The sequence below is a fragment of the Crotalus tigris genome, unplaced genomic scaffold (assembly GCF_016545835.1).
Source record: "Crotalus tigris isolate CLP2741 ecotype Arizona unplaced genomic scaffold, ASM1654583v1 scf7180000024432.2438137, whole genome shotgun sequence".
NCBI classification, from domain to species: domain Eukaryota; kingdom Metazoa; phylum Chordata; class Lepidosauria; order Squamata; family Viperidae; genus Crotalus; species Crotalus tigris.
Window position 1 is genome coordinate 232,222 of NW_024100599.1, and position 11,480 is coordinate 243,701.

Here is an 11,480-nt window from a genome sequence, read left to right on the forward strand (position 1 = left end):
TGTACCCTATAATGATTAAATATAATTCATCTGAGCACCTTCTAAAATAAATATATATGTTAACATGTAACTATATGGTTTAGATATCCATGAAACATAAATAAATTTAATCTGTTTTAACTTACAAGAGTTTACTTTTAGTTCTGTCATGCATGCAGTCACAAGAAAAGACACAGCTGCTTTAAGATGTTGCATGTAAGTCTATATTCACACTCCTGTGCATTCCAAAGCTCATTTTGGAATGCAAATCTACAGTGCTATATAGTCAAAAGAGTCAACATTTTAGGCATGAAATGTAGGCACAAGACAGTTCCATGCATGTACTAAAAAAATTTAAAAATGTATTTTTTTTTATAAACAGCCTCTAGTCATTAACTTATTTTGAAACTTGTTTGACTCTCTCACTTGTTTGCATTATTATTTGCATATGGAGAATGTTTTAATGTATGTGTTAAACTCTTAGGCTCTAGCATGCACCTAGTGGCAAATGCATAAGACTTAGATTCAGGAATCCTTAAAGGAATCCTTCCAAAATCAATGGAGTTTGAGTGATTTCTGATGTCTGCAAGGTCCTATTCAAAGTCTGAATCTCATGCAATAACATTGTATGCATTTCCCATTCAGGAAATGTTGAAGCAACATTTAAGCTGCTTTCTAATTTCTGCAGACAGTTGCTAACAGAAAAATATTTTAGAATAACTGCTGCATTCTGTTTCTCTCTAGCAACATATTTTCTAATCATATTTAAAAAAATAAAATTAAAGAATGTCTCTCATGCATTTTCAATGTAATACATTATAGTTTATATAATGTAACAAATCAAAACCATTGTCTTTTATATAACAAGTTTCAGTTAATGTATGAACATATTGTTGTGTGGAAATCAGAGATTGCAATGTTCTCTGATATATATTTGGGTAGAATCTAATTTTTCTCTAAGCATTCATTTTTTCCAAATGAAAGCAATAAGGTTGAAAAAGTAGCTAAAGTGTGTCCTAAAGCAGTAAGCAGAAATTTGAAGTAATTTTAGAAATTGCACAATCCATGTCTGCATAGTTGTCTAGATACAGAAAATGGTAATTCACAACTTGACTCAATAATTTATTAAGATGTATTCATCTTTTAAATAGCTACCAAAAGTGTATGGTTTAGTTTGGTATTTGTCAACCTTGAGAGCTTGAAGATATGTGGACCAGCTCCCATGCTGGCTGTTGAACTCTGGGAGTTGAAAGCCACATATCTTCAAGTTTGAGAAACACTGATTTAGTTCATAATTCTGATTGTGCCAAAATATTTTTGGAAATAATTTGTAGGATTGACACTTAATTCATAATAAAATTTCAGAAAGGATTTATAAATATATCTCAAGGGCTATTCTCTTAAATAATAGATCAGGCAAGAGAATCAAATGGTTCTCTTAAAATATAAATTCATATTTGAATTTGTCAAATTCCTACCTTTATCTTAAATTTTATTTATAACCTCAATTGAACTTTTGAGAGATCAAGTCCATTTTCTATAACTTTTCAAGAAGTGTGTTGTCCTGGATTAATGACTAAATGGGTGGAACCTTCTCACACATATTTTTGATAAACAGCTGGTAATCTTTTGCTCTCTTCTTCTTTTAAGGAGTCCTTAAGCAAATACATAAACCTCTCAAGGCCAGGAAGCATAGTAAAATCTCTCTGAGAGGGCACTTCTCTAAGAATGTTATCCTCCTGACCAGTCATCAGGAATGGCTGCTCTTTGTTGATGAAAAGCACTTGAATTGTAGTGAGGCTGTTTTTCCTGCTATTTGCTTATTGAATGGTGTGGTAAACTCTGTGACACTAATGGTGTTTGAAAACACTGAAGCTAAAACTTATCTGCTTTCTTTGGCATAGCAAGTTTTAGGCTGAGAAGGATAAAGAGGCTTGCACAATAGAAAAGTCTTTGAAGAAATTGTTTCTTCTTTATCCCCATCTTTTTACCAGATTTTTTTTCTTAATGAGACCTAATAAAATATGGGTCTATGCGAAAATACATCTGTACAATGCATGTCCACCCATAGGTGTGTATGTATAGTTCCAAATTGTATCTTACCTACTGCTGAGAAAACCTGTTTTTAATGCAGCCCCTAAATCAGGGAATGTATTGAAGCACTTAGTGAGTTGACTATTATGGAAGACTGTGCTAAATTAATTGATTATAGTGCATACTCTTACTACATTTCAACTCATTTCATTTCAGCCACAGCGCCCTGTGTTTGCTCATGACAGTGGGGGGGAACCGTAAGTATTTTCATCTACTCAAATTATTCTTTAAATAACAGTGTTAAATTTCTAACTGGGCAAAGGGGAGAAATAGTCATGCTAGAAATCGTATATCATCCCAAGGCTCACTATGGGCACAATAGAAAAGGATAAGGAAATGGGGTTGAACTAAACTAAAGTCTTGTGTGCTTTTCTCTCTTACCATGATGCATACATGCACCCATAAACCATATCTCCATCCATTCATAATGTTTTGAACTCTTTGAGCTCTTATAAAATCCAAACATAGGAATGTTCAACCTTCATAATTGGGCACAGAAATTCCAGAGCTGTTGAGAATGTTGTATTTCATCCTCAACGCAACCATATAAAAACTTTCCAAAAAGTTTTTGGGAAATTTTGTCCAGTTGGAAGTAATCTCTGCAAGTAATTCATGGTATCCTGGGCATGGCATTCTGGACACAACCAAACTGCTTCGGACAAGATTATTTTCACCATATCTAAAATTGCTTCCATTCCAAATTATTTCCAGAAACTATTGAGCCACCTTATAATCTGAAGAGGGATTAAAAGTTCCACAGATCTCCAGGACAGTTGTTCTTCTCAAACTGGAGAATTTTGCACAATCCTATCCAAAAGAAAGAGAGAAAGTGACCATAAGTCAAACCACAAAAGTTTTAAAATTCCAGTAGATGCCATAGATAGTGGCTGTGTTGAACTCAAGAGGAAGCAAGCTGTTTAGAGAAAATGAAGCTATCATGCTATGCTAATGAATCAAATATAAGACATTCACAGAACTTTGTCAAACTGCCTTGCAATATGATTACCTGAAAATTGAATATGTATCCCATAAATACATACCAAAGAGAAACCAAAGTTGAACTAAGTAAATAATTATAGTCATCAGAAAGCCATAACTCAGTTCAAGAATTTTCAACAAGCTCCTTTAAAAAAAAAACTTGAACAAATATCCAGATTGGGGATTAGGGAATTGGGGAGCTAAAAGGAAAAAAATTAGCCCTTTAAAATCCTGACCTCAGTCAGTTGTGAAACCCATGTAATGTCTGATGTCAAGCTAAAAGAATTTGTACACCACTTTTCCTAGAACAGATAGGAAACTTCCAGCTTCTCATCTGCTTACCTTGACATAATAGTTCTGTATTTGGACCCCCTTACAGCTATAACATGTCTCCACTATAGTGGGATACAAGTAATAGGATCTGGGAAGTATACAAATTAATCATCTCATTTAATGACTGTGTAGATTTTTTCACACAAGACAAACTTATCAACAGTTCCCAGAATTGAAATGAGACTCACTGCAAAACCGACAACTGTAGGAAGATTCCAGCATATATTGTAATAAAGTGTCCTCTGTGATTGCATCAGTTGCTCAGTAAGGTCTGAGTAGATGTGAATGTTGCAACTGTATTCTTGTCTGGAAGAGCCTTGGGTTGAAGGTAGTTTATAAATCTATCAGAATCTTGCAATATGTTATTTTTTGTTCTGGAGTGAGACTTGGCATACACACATATTATTTAAATAATTATTAGCAAAGGCCAAATTTGCAATGTATTGCAGAGAAGCAATATTTAATAATCTCAGTTGATAAACTACACAGAATGTTTAGAATAAGAGAAATATAGGTATTAAATTTTTAGAATATAATATCTGTATTTAGACATTACCAAGACAGATTATGTTATTCTATTTAAAATGAAAGCATCTTTTACCCTGAACTCAACTGCTGGTGACTCATTCAGAACAAGTTCCAAATTTTCCAACTCATGAACAAACAGAAAGAGTATTTGGCTGCTACAACAAACAAAGTATATCTATTTGTAACTAAGTAGATTCCTTATTGACACAAGGTCATAACCCTCCACAACATCCTGTCACAGAGCCCTTAGGACTTTATACAATATGATTTATTAGGAAGTATGGGAATGGTTCTCTTCACAATTCTATTCATTTTTCGCTTCTCAGTGGTTTATGTATGTGGCCAAAACTGAAAAATGAAAGATTTTAATTAGTATTCTTTGTTGCTTTTATTTCATTTATATCCTGTCCATCTCCAGGATCTCAATTTGAAGAATATTATTTCCTCTCTCCATTTTATCCTCTGGTTAGGCTAAGAGGTTGTATAATGACATTAAGCAAGAACATTTATTTAGGAACTAGCAATGCAATCCTTTGTTTCCACTCATAAACACCATCTATTGTGTTCTAAGAGGGTTATTTTCAAGTGAGCAGATATACAATTGCGCTGTGAACTGGGAAATTTTTCCAAGGGTAGTGAATTAGCAGTGAATGGCAGTGAATAGGTAGATGTTTCTTTATAATGTATAAAATTAGGTATTGGATACTATAATATAATTTTTAAATATGCATAATTGGAACATAATGCATGGAATATAGAACTGATAAAACCATATTTTTGTAACACTGTATGATTGATAATGTATTTCAGACTTTATTGTCAGTATATCTCTTAAGAAAGCCACCAATCCAAGTTTTAACAATTGTCAATTGTCTTTATTTTGAATATATTTTGAATTTTTTAATCCACATATTTGTATGGAATTTCATATAATTAGATTTTTTAAAAATCTAAATAATTACAGAAAACCCTAGCATGATAATTTTTTTAATTTGATTTTTATCCAGCAAATATTGTTACCTAATAGGAAACAAATAAAATTTACTTCTAGGGTACAAGCCACCATTAAATAAAGAAGACCTTTTAAATAGAAAGATAACAATGCAATGGTATATCATTCCCAAGAGTAACATGCCTATTGACTGCTGACAAATTTATTGTGAAAGGATTCTTGAGGAAAACCTAGCATATTCAAAAATGCAAAGGAAAAATAACATAAGTGAACCACATAAAAGTACATATATAAATTAGTGGCAATGATATTCAAAACTACAGAAGATATATTAAACTCCAACTTCCATAACGCTGGGCTACTTGGCCATGTTAGTTGGTGTTTATGAGAGCAAGAATTCAAAACCTCCTGGGGGAGAGCTTAGCTTGCTTGCTCTTGAGGCTCAGAGAAATGGTATAGTGTTTCCTGCTTAAGCAAGAGTTTGGACTAGAAGACCTCCAAGGTCACTTCCAACTCTGTTATTCTGTAACCCTGAAGATGTATGACACAAATAGTTTGAATGAGCTAAATAGATAGGAATAAAGTTGAGACATTTTCCCATTACCAAATAATATGCTTTAAATTCTATCAGGAAATACAGCATCTTCATGGAATGGTGTTACTTTTGGGCAGATAGGTCTGTTATTATTGTATTTTTAAAAAGCAGTAAAATAATCATTTGCAAAGAAAGTAATTAGAAGATAAATTAATGTAATTAAATCATCAACATTGAGGTCTTTTTAATATTTTTTCCAAGTGCTTAGGATTATGTCATAATTCTCCTAACAAAGCTGTAAGGGAGGAGAGGGATGCCATGGCCCTTCAGATGTTGTGAAATGCAGCTCCCAGCATCCCTCACCATTAGAAGTGTTGGCTGGAGCTGCTGGAAATTGTAAGGAAAGTCAGCATTGCAATGCACCATACTGGGAAGGATGGTGGCAGTGCAAAGCTGAAAGTCTGTAAGATTACACAAGGGACTACAAAGATCTGCACTAAATGGAACAACTATATAGTGCATACTATGTTCCACATTTAGGGAAGCATTTTGAAGTTTCCTAGGCTATCTTCCCTTATAGTTCATAGGACTGGAATGTATCTTCCCACTCTTCCATAGTGAGATGTGAAGCACTCCAAATTCAATTCTCCAAAGGTCCTTTGTAGCACAGAGCTGCAATGTGATCCAAGGAAGATGTGGCTGCTTTAATAAGTTGCAGACAAGTGCTATGATCATGCTCCTGCATGCTCCAAACCACCTTTTGGGATCTGAATCCAAAGAACTGCCCAAACATACATTTTTTAAAATGGTTTTAAATGTGCGTTTTGTACACTTAAGTGTGTTCTTTGCTAGTGTGCCTAATAATTAAGACTGATTGTAACTACACATATTTGGATTTACAGCATTTTAGCCCATTTATTTGAATTGAAATAATCATATTGTGCTTCAATAGTTCATGCATTACTCCATACAGGCCTTTCTATATATCACTGATTTGAGTTTTAGCCTGGCTTGTTTTTATCTTCAAAGAATTGTTTAGCAACCTGCTTTACCATAGTGAAAATGCAAGATGTTTTTTTTTTCTTTAAATGCATCCATTTGTCCTGTTTAAGGTTTCAGGTTCTGTATAACTATACTCCTAGGAACGAAGATGAATTGGAGCTGAGAGAGGGAGATGTCATTGATGTGATGGAAAAGTGTGATGATGGATGGTTTGTGGGTATGTTTTCCATAACTTCAGTAGTGCCTTTTTAGTAGGATATATAAGTTCCACTTGGTTTTCCTAGCCTGGTGCCCTCAATCTGAATTTCACCTGCAGTCTCAGAATTTCTACCCAGCAGGGTATTTAGAGGGTAGCATATTAAGGAAAGCTGAACCCTCTAATGTATTACAACTGGCAACTTTTTATACAGAGTTATTGCATGTATTATTCTAGTTTGCCAGCCATAAAAAACATTCTTGAGATGTTCCCCCAAATCTTATGCCATGTGCCATTTATTCTTTCACATGTAATATAATCACCCCTTTCCAGATCTTGTTGCAAATATTATAGTTTTTACATCACAGCAGATCTTTTTCTTATGGTGCACTCCGCAAATCAAACATTGTTGTGCCGTCTTTCATACCAATTTGGATCTAAACTCTAAGACTAGAGGAATGTATCCAGCAATAAATGATGTTTGTGGTGCACAGTTCTAAGCATGAGGAACTGATTAGCAAAGAATCCATACTGCATGAGATCTGCCTGTATCGTGGTATCTTCCTTTTTATGTGTGGGCAATCTCCTACACTATAAAGATTACCATATTAGGAGACTTGGCAAAAGTTTGCCACCATCATGTCCTAAACCTTGACATAGTGAATTTCTCCATTAAAATTGATGGAGAAAGTATCATTCTCACATGATGTCCTCATAAGCTGCGAGAACTTTCTCATTCTTATGGGTGACTATGGATTCCCTTCTTCTTATTGAATCTGATGCGCAAAATGCCTGCATTAAAAAAAGCCCTGCTAAGTTGGAATGAAAATACTTAATAGAGCATTCATTTGATTAGTTGTTTTATTTACAAATGAATGATTGTTTCAATATTTATATATTTATTGAAACCTAATATTTGACTGCTGCTTCCTTACAAGCCCCTATTAAAAAAACAGTAGACAATTAAGACGTTTTCTTTGATGTTATAACTGCTAAACAGACAACATGTTTAAAATATATGGTTTGTCTTTTTAGCAGTGGGAGTTACTCAGCAAAATCTATTATGATAGTATTACATTATTTACTATGATTGCATTTTTCATGGCTACAGTATTATAACATAACTTAAATTCTATGGCTATATAATGCAATATCCCATATTTTCCTATTGTGGTAGCATTAAATATGTTTATAAACAATCCTAAAATGAAATGTAAAGGCTGTCTTTAAAGCATGAATATGTTACTCTTGCTGCCATGTTTCATGTATTGCTTCTACTTTCAGGAACCTCCAGAAGAACAAAATGTTTTGGTACTTTCCCTGGAAACTATGTCAAGAGGCTGTGAAATGAATATTTGTTTTTGTTCCTTTCTTATTTATGCTGCATCTCTGCCACACATCTGCATAAAAACTGCTAGAAAGCATCCTCCACCAGCATCCTTCAGTTTTCCTGCTTTGCAAATCCAGGTAGAAATCATGCTGCTCATCTTCACCATCTTCATGCCATCTGCCAGCCAGCAGTATTATTCAACAGCTAAAATGGAATCCCTGAGCTTTTGTGAAACAAGAGGAATTAGTTCTATGTGAAATACATCTTTTTACACCTTTGATTTTTCTCTGGCAATGCCAATTTGGAAAGCACGTATAAAAAAAAGCTTAATGGAACAAATAGCATGGCACTTCAAAATGTTACCAGTTATTTGGGGGAAATTGCAATAGTATCCTTATGAAAAAAAACTACTATCTATTATCACCTAATATATAGAACAGATTGCCATTTACTACATTTTAATGGGTTTCCTTTTTTTTTGAGTTTTCACGTTTGTAGCTCAGCAAATATATGTTGCTGTCAGTTTGCTGTGTCACAAGTTTGCCTCTTCTTTTACCCATTTGCAAGATACAATTAGTACTAAAAATATATTTTTTTCCAAATGTATATTGCAATATCTGCAAAATGCCTGTAAAAATTTAAGCAGAAATAATCAAAAGTAATATTGATGCTAGAATACTTCATAAGCCATGATTTCCAGCTGCATCTCATAAAACATTTTATTAGAATTAGACCAATGAGGATCATAAATTGGTTAAAATCATTTTTTTTTCAAAATAATAAGAGCTTTAGACATGAATTTAGTAAGTATGGAAGCATGAGTTAGATTTCCTGCACCTTCATGTATTAATATATAAAGTACAAAAACTTTCATCTGTTTGTAGGAAGAATCAGAAGCTCCCAACACAGTGATGTCTCAATAGGGAAAATGTGTCATATTCTATTGATATGTGCTAATACAGGAAACATGAGTTGGATGTACTTTCTATGTTCATGTAATTAATGTCTTAAATTAAGTGGAGAGATGTGTATGCATGACTCTACAGGATGAAATTGATGATTCTAGTGTAGTGTACATGTCTCTCTGGAAGAAAAGAGGGAGCACTATCATATGTGTAAGTACAGTAAGTCTGTATCCTGTACATACACCTATTTTTAACTCCAGGAACTCATAGAAAGGAAATTGTGTCTGTTATTTGACATTAGGAAAGCTCAGAAATACTGGAAAATCATGAATCATTATGAAGCAAACTAACAATGAATAAGTATCTGCTTTATAAAAACTTGCTGGAATTGCAATAGAGTATGTGAAGTCTAATTCATTTATTTATGGAAATTCAGTAATGGAAGAGCAATGTTAATATTCTGTTTGATTGTAGCACAGTCACATAGAGTTGGGGAAATCTACCCAAAGTATTATATGATGCTATTTTTTGGCTAGGTAACCGGAACTGTATTTTCTTTCTAGCAACATAGCATTAAAACAAGGACGCAAACAGGAAAATTAGTACCTGTGAATGGAGTTTCATTTTTGGAACAGTATAAAATATTGAAGGCAATATTTGTGTGTGTGTGTGTGTGTGCAAGTTTTTATCACAGCAGTAGCAGGTGATAAAAACACAGGACTTTATATGATGTTATGTAAAGCCGTGCAGGTTTGGTTTTGTTGGCACCTTACAAAAGACAAAACAGAAAATCTTTTACTGCATTTCTATTGTGGTAAAGGACAGATCTCATAAATTTGTAGGCTTGTAGCATTTTGTACATATATTTCCTTTTTTTTTGTACAGAGCCATTTTATTGTTGATTTTTTAAGGAAAAAAATCATGTTAATCATCCCTTTTCCACCAATAAAAATCACATCTTTATTTTGTTAGTTTCTCCTCCAATGTATAAGCACATTTGGATAGTGCATTTCTGCTAAATTAGCAATTGAAGCAAAAGTTTTATGAATAATATTATTGTTTACCAATCAAATTTTTAAAGTGTATATATGTCTTTAATATGAAGAAATATCAATAGGATAGCAAAAGAAACATCTTTGTGCTGCATACCTTTATTACTGCAAATTTCATGGCAAAAGCTTGAAACTTCCAAGGCTTTTTACTATAAACTAAATGTGCATGCAGCTTTGCTGTGAAATCTGTAATAATTTTGATGCCATTTATGAATGAAAACTTGTCTATCTCTGATGGTATTTTAAAAAATGCACTGTTTCTATCCTGTATCTGATTTTAATAGAAGATGTTTTTCATACCTGTTTTCAGGTAATTGACTCTGAATTCTTATTTGCAAAGGATTTCTGTGTTTCTTTTTCCTTGAAGAGACTTCTAATAAAAATGGCTTGAAATACATGAGTGCATCTTGTTGGTTATCATATGGCAGAGCATTGCCCATTAAAATTCAATCAAGTGTTGTTTGAAATGTTGAATGTAATCATTATTCCAAAAATTAGCAAGGGAAAATTGGAAAGTAGAGACTGTTTTTATGAAGTCAGTGGAATTTCTAAGTATTTTGTAACTCAGATACATATGCAGACCTGGTAAGAGGTGGGCCAATTCTGTGATAATAGCTGTAACACAAGAGTTTTTGGATTGCTGGAGAATAACATAAATTCCAGAAAGTTCTTCTGCATATGCTATCTATGAAAATGTATTAACAGTAGATCATAGTAACATTCCAATATAATCAAGAAAAATGATGGCTACTGTTACATATTTATTGATGTAATTTCATTCTAATGTATACATTTTAAAAAAGCATTAGGCTGGGCTACATATTTAGCAAGACAGTTCCATCTGCAGGAAACCAGCTTCTTACAATGCCCAGCCCTTGCCCTAGTTTTATACAACCAGTTCTAAGCAAAATGTTTATAGCAAATTATAGCAAATCCCACATAGAAAAGGACATGGATGATGTGCTCCTACATTATAATGCATATGCAGGTCTGATTTTAATGTCGTGGTTCCGACAGATGAAACTCTTCACAAGAACTTTGAGGCATTGTTTACCTTAAAGAATCTTTTATTGGAGAAACATAGTCGAAACCAAAAACTAAATTCCCCTCCCCTGGATATAAAGTAACAAAGCACAATTCCCTCTTCCAATAAACAGTCATAAATCACATTCCCCAATTAGCTTGAAGCGCGGGCTTTCTCCCCAGCTCTCCAGCCCACCAAAACTCTATCAACTCTGGGCCCAATGACCTTGGGTCCCCACAGCTGAGTTATTATTGTTATGACTAGCTGGACTCTCATCCACTTTCCCTCTCCAGCATCAACTAACTCTAAAAGCAATAGAGAAAAATAGCTGCATTTCCATCTGTTGTCAAAGCAAGAACATCCGATGTTAGCAGTGTTGACATTTAATAGTGAAACAATGTGAAAATTTTGGGGTATTTTTTCTGGTATTATTCAAACACCCCTCTATGAACTTTGTTGAGAGTTTTATTCTTAAGAGAAACCATTGTTTGATCTGTGTTCCAACCTAGGAAAAAGAAACAGGCCTTAACATGGCTTCACACCAACTACCTCACTGAACATGTAAGCCATGT

General features: G+C 33.7%; 1 protein-coding gene across 40 annotated transcripts in view; it reads left to right on the forward strand.

Moving 5' to 3' along the window:
• Positions 1 to 10,282, forward strand: part of SORBS2 (sorbin and SH3 domain containing 2) — a 205,273-nt gene extending 194,991 nt beyond the window's left edge. For 24 of the 40 annotated variants that reach the window (XM_039330692.1, XM_039330687.1, XM_039330688.1 and 21 more), the window contains 3 exons: positions 2,230 to 2,270; positions 6,512 to 6,618; positions 7,882 to 10,281. In XM_039330692.1, the coding sequence (XP_039186626.1) occupies positions 2,230 to 2,270; positions 6,512 to 6,618; positions 7,882 to 7,943 (210 nt within the window). In that variant the 3' untranslated portion in view covers positions 7,944 to 10,281. Of the gene's footprint in view, positions 1 to 2,229; positions 2,271 to 6,511; positions 6,619 to 7,881 lie in introns of all 40 variants that reach the window. The other 16 variants (XM_039330686.1, XM_039330685.1, XM_039330689.1 and 13 more) reach the window with 2 other exon arrangements.
• Positions 10,283 to 11,480: the final 1,198 nt, after the last annotated feature.